The following is a 17247-nucleotide window of genomic DNA, read 5'->3' as shown; positions in this document are numbered from 1 at the left end:
TGCCCTTGAAAACGACGCGGAAGTTGCAGCAAGTGCAAAATGCAGCAGCTAGACTGCTGGCGGGTACGTCTTACAGAGACCACATAACACTTAAAGGAACTGCACTGGCTGCCTATATGCTTCCGGTCGGAATTCAAGGTGCTGGTAATGACGTTTAAAGCCCTAAACGGCTTGGGACCTTGATACTTGAGGGAGCGCCTCTCCTTATATCTGCCTGCCCGAGACCTTAGATCTGTTGGAGGAGCCCTTCCCCGCATCCCACCAATGCAACATATACGTTACGATGGGACAAGGGAGAGGGCTTCCTCTGTGGCGGCACCCCGACTGCGGAATGCCCTCCCCTGGGAGGCCCGACTGGCGCTAACGCTGATTGCATTTTGACGCCAAGTAAAAACATGGCTTTTAAACAAAGCCTTTGATGGTTAAACTCACTGGCACATCGTTTTAACTGTTTTAACTGCTTTAAAATTATATATTGTTTTAACTTGGATCATGGTTTAATTTCTTTTTAACTGTGCATATTTATTGTTTTATACTGCATGTTTTTATCTGTACGCCGCCTTGAGATCTTAATGATATACAGCGGGATATAAATGTTTTAAATAGACAAACAAATAAATAAATAAATAAATAAATCAGAAGCAGGAAACCCGCTAGGGAGGCACCCGGACCACCGGAGGACAAGGGAAATAGAGCTGGCAAAAAGGCCGCTTGCCCACCTAGCCCTGCTGGGCCCGGTTTCGGGTCTTCCCACGGCCGTTGCGGCCAGCGGCACCCCGACCTATGACCCGCCCACTGCTTTACCGGAAGCGCGTGCGCAGGCCCTCCCCACAGGTGACGCTGCACTGGGACCAGCTGGACCAGACGCTCCAGGCGCACTCGCCGGCTGTGCAGGTGTGGTTGCTGCAGAGGAGACGCCCATCGGTACAGGTGCAGTTGTTGCAGCCGTCATCCCGGAGGCTGCTGGGCGCCCAGCTGTGCCCCTGGGCGTCTGTGCACTCGCAGTGGGCAGGGGAGACGCAGGCGCCGTCCTGCTCCAGGGTGCCTGCGGAAGGAGGCAGGGGGAAACCGAGGGTCCTGGCAGTCAACTGAAACATGCTCATGGCTCCAAATTTGCCCCTTATTTAGCCTGGATTCCCCCCCCCCCTTCAACTGCATAGATTTTCTCCTTTTGATGTTTCCTCTCTGCGGTGTGAAAACACTTCTGTTCTCGTTGGGCCGGTGGATTTCCTTAAGGGCTCTCCGCCCCGGGTGGAGGAGCCCTACCGACGGAATGAAGTGCCCACGGGAGACCCTCCCCAAATCCTAAATGGAGGGGGTGGGATTGACTGCTTTCAGGGGGATCTGTGTGCAATTCTGTGAGGATCATAGAATCATAGAAGTGCAGAGTTGGAAGGGGCCTACAAGGCCATTGAGTCCAACCCCCTGCTCAATGCAGGAATCCACCCTAAAGCATCCCTGACAGAGGGTTGTCCAGCTGCCTCTTGAAGGCCTCTAGTGTGGGAGAGCCCACAGCCTCCCTAGGTCACTGATTCCATTGTCGTACTGCTCTAACAGTCAGGAAGTTTTTCCTGATGTCCTGCTGGAATCTGTTATTCTGTGTCCTGCAGTCTGGGATGATTGAGAAGATGATGATGATTCATTCACAAGGGAAACAGACGGACAGACAACCACAGACACAGAAGCAGAGGCATCATGGACACAGAATAACGGGCTCAAGTGAAAGGAAGCCAGATTCCAGCTGGACATCAGGAAAAACTTCCTGACTGTTAGAGCAGTACGACAACGGAACCAGTTACCTAGGGAGGTTGTGTGCTCTCCCACACTAGAGGCCTTTAAAAGGCAGCTGGACAGCCCTCTGTCAGGGATGCTGTAGGGTGGATTCCTGCATTGAGCAGGGGGTTGGACTCGATGGCCTTGTAGGCCCCTTCCAACTCTGCTATTCTATGATTCTATGGCAAACGTGGGAGTGCAGGCGCTCATCATGACAGCTCCCATAAGGCAGAGTCCAAAAATGCAGGCAGCCCTATTGATCTCTATCTAGGCCCACATCAAAGAACAGCAGCACATAGCAGAATGACCCTGTTGTTCGGATTGGCCCGGCTGACCTAGAATTGTGAGCTGGCAAAAGGAAGTGCAGTGATTGGCAGTTTTGGGACTTGGGCTGGAGAGACCTGAGACTGCACAAGAAAGGGAAAGGTGGGGACACGATGTGTCCCCAAACCCCGTAAGGCCACCGGCTCGAGAGTTTTCCCCCCCAGCACAAGGGAGAAGCGGTTTATGTCAAAGTCCACAAACCAGTCCTGGCAGTTTTCATTTGCATCAGGAGCAGGTCTTTGGTAAAGCAAAGGGGTCTTCACTGTCCGTCCAGGTCCAAACCGTTGCAAAACACTTTAGCAAGGGGGAGCAATACGTTGTCGCTGGGAAAATCCATTTTCTCCCCAGCTATGGTGAGGACTGCAGCTCAGAGAGAGAAGGGACGGCGGGGTAGGTGGGATGGCAGACGAGGCCGTTCTCCTTGCCAGTGTGGCGTAGTGGCTAGAGTGTCGGACTGGGAGTCGGGAGATCCGGGTTCTAGTCCCCACTCGGCCACGGAAACCCACTGGGTGACTCTGGGCCAGTCACAGACTCTCAGCCCAACCCACCTCACAGGGCGGTTGTTGTAAGGATAGAAACGGAAAGGAGGAGGAGGAGGATTATGTAGGCCGCCTTGGGTTCCTTGGAGGGGAAAAGGCGGGATATAAATGCAATAATAAATCAATAATAAATTAATTAATTAATAATCGAGACCTGCCAGCCGTGGCCCCACTGCACCACCGCCCAGGCGCCTCCCTTACCATTTGGGCATCGGCAGCCAGCCTCACAGGCCTCCCCGTCTTGGCACAAGATGCCCTCCTGGAGGTCCCAGCAGTGGCGCGGACACGCGTTGGCGCAGTCCACCAGGTGCATCGTGGGGGGGCAGCCCTCCTCTGCTGGAAGAGAGCGGCCGGTTACCTAGCGGGAGTCCTGGGAGAAGAGGGGGCCGTGTGGAGGAACCCTCCCACGGTGTGGGGCCACCCAGGCAGGGGGCAGCTGGGGACCACCACTCCCCCAGCCCCCCTAGGAACGCCCCACCCTTCTCCCCACTTACGGCAGGGCTGGGGGTTGCAGACGCGGACGTGGTACCTCTCGCCGGGGCAGTGGCGCCCCCCGTTCTTGGGCGGAGGACTGGTGCAGGTCCTCGTGCGTGCCGAGCGCCCCCCGCCACAGAGGCGGTCGCACCACGACCAGGGGCTCCACTTGGACCAGGCGCCGTCCACTGTGGCAGGGACACAAGGAAGGGGAAGGATGGCGGGGGGCTGCCTGGGCCGGCCCATGTGCCGCCGTCTCCTCCTCCTGCCCACCCACCTTCGCACAGGGAGCACCAAGGGGACGCCTCCTTCAAGCGCCAAGGACGGCTCCCCTCGGCCAGCCCCTGCCAAGGGCCTTTTGAGGGCCAAAGCAGAGGGGTGGGTGGGGGCAGCGGCTGGGTAAAGGCATCAGATTGGGGGCTGCTCTGGTGGGGAGCATCAAAGGCAGCAAGGCAGAATCTGGGACCGGGGGCCGAAGCCAGCTTGCCTGAGGTCCCATTCTGGCCCTCGGGGGTTCCCGAGGGGGCCCTCCCCCGGACCCTCCCCTCCCCTCCCTCCCCAACCATCAATGGTTTGGTGGATTCTCGGCTTTCGTGTCATTTCCCAGCCCCACGGCAAAAGGCGCAGAGGCCTCTCCTACGGGCACTATGAGCTTCATGCTAAAATAGTCTGGCATTTTGGCCCCGCCCCTCTGCCTTTGCCCCTGGCCCCACCCTGTTTTGCCCTCCTGTGGAACGCAGCCCTCGAGAGCTTCTCTGAAACAGAATGCCGCTGTGGGGGCGGCAACAGGCCCTGCACCCCATTCTAAGGGAGGCTGGAGACGGAGACGGCTGCTGAGGATGGAAAATGGCCGAGAGCTGAGCTTGCGTGAGCTTCCCAGGAGAGGAGCAGGGGCCCCCATCTGCCTGGAAGCCCCCTCCCAATAGCCAAGGCCAGGGCCAGACGACCTGGTGCCCCTGCAGATGTTTTTGGAGTACAACCCCCATAATCCCTGGCCATTGACCATGCCGGCTGAGGCTCACGAGAGAGTAGTAGACCCAAAACATCGGGAGGGCGCCAGGCTACCCAGCCCTGGGCGCATCTGGTGTGGCTGTAGCTAGCCAGGGTGAGACACGGTGGTCTGGTGCGTGCCAGCTGGGTCGCGTGTGCCCGCGTGCGCCTCCTACCTTTGCAGGCCTGCAGGTTGCAGAAGCTCCGTTCCGTGTTGGCCGTCAGGATGTCCTGGCACCAGTGCCCTCCTTGCCCCGGAGGGTGGTAGGTGCGCAGGCGGCGCTGCTGCCCAACCCCGCAGCTGCGGGAACACTCGCTCCATGGCGACCAGGGGTTCCAGGTGCAGTTCAGGCCCCGGCAGCCCTCGCCTTGGCACACGGGGGCATCTGGGGAGCACCGGAGGAAGGAAGAGGCAGGCGTGGTGGAGGAGGCTCCCGTCTAGCCCTTGAGGGCAGGGGTGCAGCGCCTCAGGCCTGGGGCCGATTCTGGCCACTTGGGCTTCCCCAGATGGCCACGCCCCCTCCCCCCACCCACCCCAGGCCCACCGCTTTCCCCCGACCACCGGCTGTTCTCTCATCCCCTGGTGTTGGCACAATTTATTTATTACATTTATTACATTTATATACCGCCCCAAAGCCGAAGCTCTCTGAGCAGTTTACAAAGGTTAAAAACAGTGAACATTAAAAGCAAATATACAAAAAATTAAAACCATCAGAAGCATAAAAAGAACAATATCCATTTAAAACAAACTATTCTGGGGTCAGTTAAAAACTCAGCATATGTTGTTAACTGCCTGGGAGAAGAGAGAAGTCTTGACCTGCTGCTGAAAAGATAACAATGTTGGCGCCGGGCGAGCCTCATTGGGGAGATCATTCCACAGTCGGGGGGCCACCACCGAAAAGGCCCTCTCCCTTGTTACCATCCTCCAAGCTTCCCTCAGAGCAGGTACTCGGAGGAGGACCTTAGATGTTGAGCGCAGTGTATGGGGAGGTTCATGTGGGGAGAGGCGTTCCATCGGGGATTGTGGTCCCAACTCCCCCACCCCCCCGCAAAATTCTAGAAGACTGAAATACCTCTCCAAAACTCAGTTACTGGCAGCAAGATCTTTATGTTAGAATATACTGGTGCATTTGAACCGTCCCTTTTTCTTTTGCACCCCCCGCCCTCACACCACTACTGGAATGCAGCCCCTTTCATGCTTGGGGCTATGTCAGAGTCAAAGCCATGCATTTAACGACTTAAGACATTTGTACCTTCCTCTTTTTAAAGAAACTCTACACATCTTAGAGTGGCACCTATTACATGTCAGACGTCACCATGATTATTTCTTAGATTTCTTTGACGCCTTTCTCAAGAGACTCGCTGAGAGCAGCACGACAACGGAACCAGTGACCTAGGGAGGTTGTGGGCTCTCAGAGGCCTTCAAGAGGCAGCTGGACAACCCTCTGTCAGGGATGCTTTAGGGTGGATTCCTGCACTGAACAGGGGGTTGGACTTGATGGCCTTAGAGGCCCTTCCAACTCTGCTATTCTATGATTCTAAGGTGACTTACAACAAAATTAAGACATACAACATTTAAAATAATCATCCACTAAAATAACACCCACCCCCTTCCATAATAGTCAGATAGTTAAGCACATTCTCTGAGCCCCGTTTCTCACCTGTGCACTGGGGCAAATTGCATTCGCGCTCCTGGAATGAGTCTCCCGTGCAGTTGGCCCCTGCCTGGCAGAAGCGCAGGCGGCTCTTCATGGCTGGAAGGTCTGGATCGCTGCAGGTCTTAGAGCAGGGTGTCCACGGTGACCAGGGGGTGAAGCTGTCCTCCTCAGAGACTGGGGAGTGGGGGGGAAGAAGGTACAAGAGGTCGGAACACAATGGAGGTGGACTTCCGAGGCTACTCATCACTACCTGGGTTTGATCTCGAGATGGAGGCGAAACGGGCCTAATTCCGCTCATTTGAACTAATCTGCAGCCTGAAACTCTTGTCATTCTTTGCTCTTCTCCAAGATTCTCTCGTCTCCAAATTTGGCAACGGAGTTCTCCAAACAAAAAACTGCATACACAAATGCGAGTATTGGTGGAAATAATGTTCAAAAATACATCATTTAGAGAAAAAATAAATTGCAAAAACTGTATATTTGGCAAAAGCAAGGGCAAAAAGCAAGGCTTAGGAGAAATGTGCTCAAAATAGATACGAATTTTCATGTAAACGTAAAATTAAAAAATTCTCAAAATTCGGGGATGAACAGAAATGAAGATTGGAAAAAACGCTCAAGTTTCTGGGACAAACTGAGCTTAAGATCGGAGAAATGAGAAACTGGAAAGAAAAAAGCCAAAATGAACATGTCCCTCCCTAGTTGACGCCTCCACGTTCTCTCCACTCCCTGCCCTGCTGAAAGGGAACATGAATCAGGCTGAAAGGGGGGTCTCCTAAACCCATCTTCACGCCCCCCATCTTCCTCCTTCAGGAATTCCCTGCCCCTTACCTGGGATGCCAGAGACAGGCTCCTTCGTGGGTCCGGCCACCGCTGTGAAGAAGGAAGAAATGGGCGGATTTGGGGCTTGGCTGGCTGTGGGTGCCCCCTTCTGCCATCCACACCAGCCTCCCTGGGCTCTGCCATTGGCTGGGACAAGCTCCCCATAGTTGGAGGGGGGCAGGGGGTGAGAGTAACACTATCACCACCACCATCATCATCTTATTTGTTAAATTTATATTTCACCATTTTGTCCCTCTCAGGAGCCCAAGGCAAGGTACATGGCCCTGTACCTCCCCATTTCATTATTTCTGTCATGTCTAACTCTACTGCTCCTGTTTTGGGAGAAGATGTTTCAGGTAATCAATCAGAATCAAATTCAGAACTAGAAGACACCAGCCAGCCTGTACCAGTGAGGAAGGAAGCTCTCACGGGCGATTCCCCAGCTGGCAGTCAGCCCTCTCCAGAGCTTATCTCCTCAAGGCCAAATCCTACACACTCAGGGGGAAGTGAGGTTTCTTCCGGAGGTGAGCGTCCCAACAAGCTAGCTGATGCTAGGGTCCACTGGAAGCTCAAACGCATGGGACGGAAGGAAGGTGTGAGAAAGTCGGTTAGGTTATGCCAGAACCTGCCTCCGCACCACACCAGGCGCACACGGGTGTTTGGAAAGTGGCTTCCTATTCTTCTTGAACGGACAATTGTCTTGCTTAGTTTGCATAGTTTTGCCTAGAGGGACGTTTCCAAGAGGTTAGACTCTCTTCAAGTAGAAGAGACGTTTGTTGCTGAATAAAAGATTTGTGGATTATTTAGCAGGCCTCGTCATTTGCCTCCCTTCGAAAGCAGGAGTGTTCTGAGAAACACAGCAATTTCATGGTCACAACAACCCTGTGAGGCGGGTTGCTTTACGACACCACGTAGCACACTGTAGGCATTAAGTGAGCGTCTGCGAGAAAGACGAGTGGGCAGGACGGTGGGGCCCGGAGGGTGGCCCCTGGGCGGAGTGCAGGGGTCACGGTGCCCCTCGGCTGTCTCTTACCTTGGCAATCCAGGGTCTGGCAGTACTTGAGGTCAACCTGGGGCCCGGCGCATTCCTTCCCCCCGTTGGCGGGCTTGGGACTGGTGCAGGCGCGTGACCTGGTCATGTTCCCCAGCCCACCGCAGGTCAAAGAGCAGGGCGCCCACGGGCTCCAGGGCGTGAAGCCCCCGTCCACAGGGCAGAGGGAGAAGGTGCAGGTCAGCTGTCCGTGGCGACAGGAGCTGGATGGGAAGCGACGAAAGAGTCAGGATGCCGAGTGGCCTCCTCCAAGCCCCAAAGTGGACTCAGACCTTCTGCACCATCTGATTCAGGATACAAAGCCTGGCTGTTCTTAAAGGGGACTCAACGCAGGATCCGCCCAACTGCTAGGCAGGAAATGATCCAGGAGCGGGCCCTGGGGGTTACGCGGTGCTGGCTGGCAATTCAAGAAGGTGGGAAGAAGGCAAAGTGCCTCAAACCAGGTGAGGAACCCAGGAAACTGCCCGGTACCCTCAGTCCATCTGATGGGCAGCCAGGGCTCTCCAGGGTTCCAGGCGGGAGCTTTTCCCTGCCCTGCCCAGAGATGTGGGGACCTCCTGCACAGGCCCCGCAAGTGCAAGGCCACTGGGCTACATCCCCCTTCCCTTAGAAAACAGCCAAAAACAAGGGTATCAACCCTACATGTGCTTCTGCTAAGCATGTGCGTGGCTCCCACGTCTCTATCGAAGGGCAACAAAACCCTTTGGAAAACCAGGGACAGGAAGTGTGTGTGTGTGTGTGTGTGTGTGTGTGTATTACTAAGTGCAGGAGCAAAAGGGGAGAAGACCCCCCCCCCAAACACACACACACAAAAAGTGCACAGAAGATCAGCTATTGTCTGGTACGCAGCATGTCTCCTTTGGGACTCTGATTCAGCTCTTTCACAGAGAAACCAAAATTGCCTTCCACACCATCTCGCAAAAAGCAGAGGTTTATTCCAGACGAGATGGTGGGACCAGAGGGCAAGAAAATCCAGGTGAGGAGGCAGATGCCAACCCTGGACCCAATGGAGACTAGGAAGCCTGAGGCTGCTGCTGCTCTGCAGGCCAGGAGCTGTGCGCAGGGGAAGGAACTGTCAACACGGCGCTCCTTTCCTGCAACCTTGGCACAGGTCAGGGCTTCCCTGCAGCCTGTTTGGGGATGAAAGGACCCTGCCATCGGGGCGAGCTCTTACCAATTGCTGCAGGCCGAATAGATGGTGCTGTTCGGGGCCACCTCCGCCCCTGGGGAGAGCCGCTGACCCTCGGCGGAGGTGGTGGGCAGAGCGTGGCCCGGATCGGAGGAGTGGTGCTGGAGCATCTTCAGGTCCTCCTCGCTTAGGACGCAGGGGCACTCCTGGGCCGGAGAGAGAGCGCACAGGAAGGTGTGCATGTGTGGGGACTCCTCAGTGGCCTCCCACACCTGCACCCAGAACAGTTTTTCTCTAGGGCAGTTTTGTTCTAGATTGTAGAATATTTATGCGTTTAATTTATACATTGCCTTTCTGCCAAAAAATGGTGCTCAGGAGGTGAGTCGTGCTCTTTCTGGAGTCCAAAGGTGGAGGACGGGGCATCAAAGCCTCCAGAGAGAGGAGGGAAAATGCCCAAAGGGCCCTTAGTGTTCCACATTTGTGCCTTCCTTTGAATCCACTCCATTCATAGAATCATAGAATCATAAAATAGCGGAGTTGGAAAGGGCCCACAAGGCCATCCAGTCCAACCCCCTGCTCAATGCAGGAATCCACCCTAAAGCATCCCTGACAGATGGTTGTCCAGCTGCCTCTTGAATGCTTCTAGTGTGGGAGAGCCCACAACCTCCCTAGGTCACTGGTTCCACCGTCGCACTGCTCTAACAGTTAGGAAGTTTTTCCTGATGTCCAGCCGGAATCTGGCTTCCTTTAACTTGAGCCCGTTATTCCGTGTCCTGCCCTCCTTTGTGTGACAACCTTTTAAGTATTTGAAGAGTGCTCTCATGTCTCCCCTCCATCTTCTCTTCTCCAGGCTAAACATGCCCATTTCTTTCAGTCTCTCTTCATAGGGCTTTGTTTCCAGACCCCTGATCATCCTGGTTGCCCTCCTCTGAACACGCTCCAGCTTGTCTGCGTCCTTCTTGAATTGTGGAACCCAGAACTGGACGCAATACTTCAGATGAGGCCTAACCAGGGCCAAATAGAGAGGAACCCTAGAGTCCGCCACAGACTCAAATAGGTGGAGCTAAAGGAAGGCGAAAGAAGGTTGGCTTGGCTAGCTTCTTGCCAAAAGTTTCTTCAGAACCAGCCTCCTCGAAGTTAAAGCATTCTGGGGAAAGGCTTTCTCTTTCTCTTGAAAGGACAATTGTCTTGCTTGGTTCCAGAATTTAAGAAAGCCCTAAAGACGGATCTCTTCCGGCAGGCCTACCCAGCTCAATTTTAAGATGCCTTTTTTAATGTTGGGCTGCTTTTAATGATGCACTGGTTTTAAATGTTTGAATTAGTTTTATGTACTTTATGTTGTTTTTAATTGTGTTGTACTCCACCTCGATCCAGAGGGAGAGGCGGGTAACAAATAAAATTATTATTATTATTATTATTATTATTATTATTATTATTATTATTATTATTTGCATAGTTTTGCCTAACGGAAAGCTCCTAGAGGTTAGACTCCCTTCAGGTGGGAAGAGATGTTTATTGCCTGAATAAAGCTTTGTGGATGACGTGGCAGACCACTTTATCGCCTCCCAATCAGGAGGGATGTTTTGGGAAACACGACAGCAGGTCGCTCAGGCAGGGCCCAGGCTGCTGCAGCTGGTGGGGGTGGGGGTGGTGTTCATACCTTATTCATTTATTTATATTCATTTATTACATTTTTATACCGCCCAATAGCTGAAGCTCTCTGGGCGGTTCACAAAAATTAAAACCATAATAAAACAACCAACGGGTTAAAAACACAAATACAAAATACAGTATAAAAAGCACAACCAGGATAAAACCACGCAGCAAAATTGATATAAGATTAAAATAGAGAACTAAAACAGTAAAATTTAAATTTAAGTTAAAATTAAGTGTTAAAATGCTGAGAGAATAAAAAGGTCTTCAGCTGGCAACGAAAGGAGTACAGTGTAGGCGCCAGGCGGACCTCTCTGGGGAGCTCATTCCACAGCCGGGGTGCCACAGCGGAGAAGGCCCTGCTCCTGGTAGCCACCTGCCTCACTTCCTTTTGCAGGGGCTCACGGAGCAGGGCCCCTGTAGATGATCTTAAGGTCCGGGCAGGTACATATGGGAGGAGGCGTTCCTTCAAATAACTTGGCCCCAAGCCGTTTAGGGCTTTGAACGTCAATACCAATACCTTGTCCAGCTCCTAGCCAATCCCTGCTCCTGCCTCCCACTCCCATACAAGATAAGACATAGACCTAGGTCCCAAAGGTGAAACCCAGCATGTCACAGCTTAGGATCCTTACAAGGTTTAGAAATTCCACCCCGGAGCAGCTGAGAGAGAGAGAGAGAGAGGGAGGGAGGGAGAGAGAGGCCAGAAGCACCAACCTGGACACAGCTTCCATCGTGCTGGTAGGTGCCCACCGGGCAGTGGCACCCCTCCTCACAGCCGTCAGAGAAGCAGTCCATCTGGCGGGTGAGGTGGGCGCAGCTGTAGGGGCACCCCTCTTCCTTCAGGCACTCCCGGTACAAACGCCCCACCGGGCAGCCCACCTCTGAAAGGGGAAAGGGCGGCGGCGGCATAAGACTCCCGTCACGCGTCCAGGTGAGGCTCCCGGCAGCAGGAGGCATCACTAAATGCCAACCACCCCCTGCACCGGCATCACAGAAGGGGAAGGGCTTCTCTCGGGGAGGGGGATCTGGCAGACGCCGCAAACTCACCGAGGCAGACTTGGGTGTTGCACGTCTTGCTCTGGGCAGCCAAGCCCTGGCAGTCCGGCTGCCGGCACTGGTGGCTGCGCACCTGCTCTCCCCCGCCACAGGACACGCTGCAGGGCGCCCACGGAGACCACTCGCCCCACGCTTCCTCCTCTGCGGGAGACGGGGAAGGCAGAACTCGAACAAGCAGCACAGAGGGGGGTGGGGAAGCACGCTCAGTCTTCATTTCTCCCCTTTCCACGATTCATTTGCACACGCTAATTCATGACACTGGCTGGGCTAAGGCCTCGTATGGTGGTGAGGCAATGCAAGCTCTGGCTGTACCATTTCAGACGGCCAGCAAAAGCTCCCTTCTAAACTCTCCCATCTGAACGCTCTATTGCATTGAAGCAGGCAGGACTAGGAGCTGGGGGAGGCACCGCCCACCAGAGTCATTTGCATAGCCCCGCCTCTGAATGAAGTGGGAGGAGTCAGACACCCCTGCACTGCAGAAGGATTCCTTGCAAACAGAAAACAAGCGCCTCGAGGAGAAGAGGCCTAGCCTCTTCCATGACATGCTAGCTTTCTGGGTGGAAGGGATTCCTATGGACACCGGCCCATCCAGTCGGGTGAGGACTCGGCCTCCCACAAAAGGCAGGGCCACTAATTCTAGCCTATAGCTTCCTGCCACGGAGAAGCACAGCCTGGGTGCAGAACCCCCGGCCCGCGGGCCAAATACAGCCTGCTGGGAGCCCGAATCTGGCCCACAGAGCCACAGGCTCTTCCAGGGCGTGGGGCTGATCTCTCTGATCTGAACTCTGTTTCCCCCACAGAATGTCTCAATCCTTCCCCATCACCGCTCACTTCAGCCTCCCCCTGCCCCCCGCAGCCCCTGCCCCCGCAATTCCCACCCACCCCTCCTCACCTGGGCAATCGCTCTGGCTTGGGCAGGGCCGCTGCTGCTCCGTGCCGCCCGCACAGCCCCGGCCTCCGTTCTGGGGGGCCGGGCTGCTGCACTCCCGGAAGCGGAACTGGGCCCCCTCCCCACAGCTCTGGGTGCAGGGCGACCACGGCTCCCAGGTGCCCCAGCCGCCATCCAGGCGACACAAGGGGTCCACGCGACACTGCAGGAGCCCGGCCACGCACGTGCTGGGGAGAGAGAATGAGGGGTGGGGAGAGGATGAACTTCCTTCAAGGGGCTACTTTTAAAATTCAGAGCGGCGTTTATTTCATGGTTTAGTTCATTCAGTTACCTGGTTGCACAGTTTACATTCATATTATTAGTGTAATGGTCTCCTGTGTGGGCTGCTCTCTGTTGTTGTGCAAACAATGTTTGCACAACTTGTTTTTAGACCAGACGGGGAGCCGGGAGAGGCTGGGGGGCATCACGAAATATGGAGAGCAATGCATTCTGGGGGGCTGGAGGGGGGCCTCTCTGTCCCGCAGGCCTTGGTGGGGCTCCTCCGTGGGGAGCCTGCCCCAGGGAGCTCCAGAGGGCCCCTCCGTTTCAAAGCTCTGTGCCCACTGGCACCAGCGATGCTCCTCACCAGTTCTGGCAGGGCCCGTGCACCGTCTCCCCCGGCTGGGCGTACTCCCACAGAGGCAATCCTGGCCAGGAAGAGAAGTTCCGCCCTTCAGGGGCACCTGTGGGGCAAAGGGGAGACCGTTCGGCTGGGCCGCAGCTTCTCTCCCACCCATGCGGGGTTCCGCCACACCGCCGACGGAGCTGAAAGGTTGTCCGTCCCCCGCAGCTGCCTCTCCGAGTGCTCCCTGGTTTTATCACTCCCACCCCCAAAGACACTGTGACCTGAGGGAGCCATCTCCCGGCTAATGCCCTCCAGATGGATGATGGGAATTGTAGTCCAACACATCTGGAGGGTGGGCAGTTTGGGGGAGGCCGGATTGACGGGATGAGAGAGGGCTGTGCCAAGCCGGGTGCGAGAAGGTGCTCTAGCCAGCCAGCCAGTCTGCATTGCCTGACGGGGGCGTCGTCTGGTTCCACAGGGTTCAGCCACAGGATGCTGCAGCGTGGCGGCGCCTCACAGAACCACCTCACTCAGCCTCCCGCACTCCACGCCCCTTGATCCAACTCAGCCTCCTCGCACTCCGCACGGCCTGCCCCACTGGGCGGTCCTCCCAGGGAGGAGAGGCAGAAGGCCTCCCACAGAGGAAGGGCCCTGCCCGGCCACGGGGCAGGCGCCACGGAAGCCTCACTGCTCGGGCCCCTTCCCCTCCAAGGGCTCTGGCCACACTCACCCAGCCAGCTGTTCTGGTACTTGCAACGGCACTGGGCCGGACTGACGCAGGCGCTGTCCTGGAGCAGCTGTCCGTCCGGGCAGGCGCATGCAAACTGGCACTGTGGGCTGTCCAAGCAGGCCGTATCCGGGCGCAGGTCCTCACAGGTGCGCGGGCAGGCCTTGCCGCAGGGGAAAGACACCTGTCCCCCGCCACAGCCTGGGAGGGGCGAGAAGGGCACTCAGCCCCCTCTGCACGCCCACCCCAGGTCTCTCCTCCCTCGTGGCTCCCAGATCCTGAGCTGAGGAGTCACGTTGTCCATTCCAGAGCTGCCCCGGTTCCCGGGATTTGGAGCCCGTCACCCTCCCAACGGCACCACGGGACCCCTTGCGTTCTCCTATGTGGAGGCCGTGTCAGTGTAGGAATTTGGGTGACTGTCGTAAACACCAGGTGATGATCCTACAAGCGGTGGATTTAAGCACTTGTAGGATCGTCGTACAGCAGGGGTGACCAGATTTGCATCCCGGGACAGATCTACACCAAGCAGGATATAAGACTTAGAAACTGGTTTGAAACTGGTATATGGCATGTGTCCTGGGCCCGATTCAAAGTGCTGGTACTAACATTCAAAGCCCTAAATGGCTTGGGGCCATCTGAAGGAACGCCTCCTCCCGTATGTGCCTGCCTGGACCTTAAGATCATCCACAGGGGTCCTTCTCCGTGAACCCCTGCCAAAGGAAGTGAGGCAGGTGGCTACCAGGAGCAGGGCCTTCTCCGCTGTGGCACCCCGGTTGTGGAATGAGCCCCCTAAGGAGGTTCGTGTGGCGCCTACACTGTACTCCTTTCGTCGCCAGCTGAAGACCTTTTTATTTTCTCAGCATTTTAACACTGAATTTAACTTAAATTTAAACTTTACTGTTTTAATTCCATATTTTAACCCATATCAATCTTTGCTGTGTGGTTTTAATCCTGGTTGTGGTTTTTATATTGTATTCTGTATTTCTGATTTTAAATTGTTGGTTGTTTTATGCCCTTCACGGTTTTAATTTTTGTGAACCTCCCAGAGAGCGCCGGCTATTGGGCGGTATAAAAATGTAATAAATAAATAAATAAATAAATAAATAAATAAATAAATAAATAAATACCATTTCAAAGCAGCAGTGTAGCTGGGGTCTGGGCGATACCAGGGGGCCGGCCCCTCCCTCTCTACCTGTCTGAGCCCTGCCTCCTTCCCTGACCCGCTCCCCAACCTCACAGGGGTTATGATCCTGTGATGATCCTGCCTTCCTCTGGGGTTGGCAGAAGGAGCGGGGCCTGGCGGAGCACGACCGTGGCCCAGGTGATCAAAACGTGGTCAAAAGCCAGGCTGCAAATCTTGCCAAACTAAGATTTGGGGAAATGTTGTTTCAACTCCAGATGCCTCGGCGTGGAGTTCCATTTGCCCTCTGGGCAGACTGAAGACAGCAGCTGCTCCAAGTCAGCTTTCCCCAACTTGGTGCCCTCCAGATGTGTTGGACTGCATGCACTGGCTGGGGGATGCTGGGGACTGTAGTCCAAGGCAACTGGAGGGCACCAGGTCGGGGAAGGTTTCTCCAAGTAAGCGCCCCCCCATCCCCTCCTCTGGTGGTGGTGGGAACACCGAACACCCGCCCTGCCCGACGCGGATCCTCACCTTCGCATACGGTGCTTCCGTCGTGGCACGGGCGGCTCTGCCGGGCGTCCCCAGGGCAGGGCAGCCCCCCAAAGCGGGCCGGGGGGCTGCTGCAGTCCCTGTTGCGCACGGAGTCTCCGACGCAGGCATCGCAAGGCGACCACGAGCTCCACGTGCTCCAGCCCCCGTCCACTGCCGGGTGCAAAACAAGAGGGCGGGGTTGGGTGAGCCCCTCCTAGCTGCAGCCACGGCACAAATGGGGCAGGGTGGGAGACCCACAGAAGAAGGCCTTGCCCTGTTGCCAGCCCAGCCTGGGAGGCTGTCGAGGGCAGATCTGCACGGCTCCAAGACTTAACACGCTTTACTCCCTCCTTCAGAGATTAGTGGGATCTCGGGATCTCTTACGGTTCCCTTCCCCCAACACCGGGTAATTGAGCAAGGAACTTTGGGACATTTCTTTGGGTGTCAATGCCTTCTCACCTCAACCAATGCTCCACAATGTGCAATTCTAAAGAAATGCAAAGATTGCAAAACAAGGTCTCCAGGGACCTCATTCAAAGGAAACCAAAGCCCAGAGGAAGTTCTGGATCTCACTCTCTCCCCTCCTGGTGATGTAAAAACTAGAATGTCCATTTCCCCTGACACGCAGTCACGCATCCTGACATGCATTCAGACACGCGTGATGTTGGTTCATGCACTGGTTATTTCTCGGCTGGACTACTGCAACCTTCTTCTCACTGGCCTTCCTTCTTCTCACATCAGTCCGTTGGTTTCTGTTCACCACTCTGCCGCTAAGACCATCTTCTTGGCTCGCCACTCTGACCATGTTACTCCACTTCTGAAATCTCTTCATTGGCTTCCACTTCACTTCAGAATCCAATATAAACTTCTTCTGTTGACCTTCAAAGCTTTTCACGGTCTAGCTCCTTCCTATCTCTCCTCTCTCATCTCACACTATCGCCCCACTCGTGCTCTTCGCTCCTCTGATGCCATGTTTCTCGCCTGCCCAAGGGTCTCTACTTCCCTTGCTCGGCTTCGTCCATTTTCTTCTGCTGTCCCTTACGCCTGGAACGCTCTTCCAGAACATCTGAGATCTACAAGTTCAATCGCAGCTTTTAAAGCTCAGCTAAAAACTTTTCTTTTTCCTAAAGCTTTTAAAACTTAATGTTGTTTGGACTTTGTACTGTTAGTTTTACCCTACCCTGTGCCTGTTTGCTTTCTCTTCCCCTCCTTATTGTTTTATTATGGTTTTATTAGAATGTAAGCCTATGCGGCAGGGTCTCGCTATTTACTGTTTTACTCTGTACAGCACCATGTACATTGATGGTGCTATATAAATAAATAAATAAATAAATAAATAATAATAATAATAATTGGTATTATTCTGAAAAAAAAGTCACAAAAGCAAATTGTTGATTTGGCCCTTTAACACTTCTATTAAAGTTTGAAGGCATTCCTCTCTATTCGCCCTGGTTAGGCCTCATCTAGAGTATTGTGTCCAGTTCTGGGCTCCACAATTCAAGAAGGACGCAGAGAAGCTGGAGCGTGTTCAGAGGAGGGCAACCAGGGGGGAATCCACACGTCGTTCCGAGATCGCTTCTAAGCGACCCCAATGCGGTGTGAAAGCAATCGTGTAACTTGCCTTTGGAAGAGCTGACCGCCGCCGCCGCCACCCACAGACCTCCTCGCCGGCTGGGACGGAGAGCTCGGGGGAAGAAGGCAGGGTGGAGAGCTTCTTCCGCTCTCAACCCCGCCTTCTTCAGCCGAGCTCTCCTCGCCAGTTGGCGAGGAGGTCTGTGGGTGGCAGCAGCGGCGGCAAAGATGTCTCTTCGTCGGCTCTTCCAAAGGCAAGTTACACGATCACTTTCACGCCACACTGGGGTCGCTTAGAAGCGATCTCGGAACGACGTGCGGATTCCCCTCTAGAT

The 17247-nt window shown here is 54.8% G+C and overlaps 1 protein-coding gene across 1 annotated transcript in view; it reads right to left on the bottom strand.

The window, feature by feature from the left end:
* LOC134413389 (SCO-spondin-like) overlaps nucleotides 1–17247 on the bottom strand; it is a 138493-nt gene that overhangs the window by 25011 nt on the left and 96235 nt on the right. Inside the window, exons 75-89 of the mRNA XM_063147571.1 lie at nucleotides 15341–15511; nucleotides 13690–13887; nucleotides 12981–13077; nucleotides 12359–12582; nucleotides 11458–11607; nucleotides 11125–11291; nucleotides 8803–8963; nucleotides 7611–7831; nucleotides 6587–6628; nucleotides 6482–6484; nucleotides 5762–5932; nucleotides 4277–4486; nucleotides 3131–3298; nucleotides 2838–2969; nucleotides 805–1045 (exon numbers count right to left, since the gene is read on the bottom strand). Of these exons, the coding sequence (XP_063003641.1) occupies nucleotides 805–1045; nucleotides 2838–2969; nucleotides 3131–3298; nucleotides 4277–4486; nucleotides 5762–5932; nucleotides 6482–6484; nucleotides 6587–6628; nucleotides 7611–7831; nucleotides 8803–8963; nucleotides 11125–11291; nucleotides 11458–11607; nucleotides 12359–12582; nucleotides 12981–13077; nucleotides 13690–13887; nucleotides 15341–15511 (2356 nt within the window). The remainder of the gene's footprint in view (nucleotides 1–804; nucleotides 1046–2837; nucleotides 2970–3130; nucleotides 3299–4276; nucleotides 4487–5761; nucleotides 5933–6481; nucleotides 6485–6586; nucleotides 6629–7610; nucleotides 7832–8802; nucleotides 8964–11124; nucleotides 11292–11457; nucleotides 11608–12358; nucleotides 12583–12980; nucleotides 13078–13689; nucleotides 13888–15340; nucleotides 15512–17247) is intronic.

This window comes from Elgaria multicarinata, chromosome 1 (assembly GCF_023053635.1).
Source record: "Elgaria multicarinata webbii isolate HBS135686 ecotype San Diego chromosome 1, rElgMul1.1.pri, whole genome shotgun sequence".
In the NCBI taxonomy this organism is placed as follows: domain Eukaryota; kingdom Metazoa; phylum Chordata; class Lepidosauria; order Squamata; family Anguidae; genus Elgaria; species Elgaria multicarinata.
This window is presented reverse-complemented; position numbering and strand designations above follow the sequence as displayed.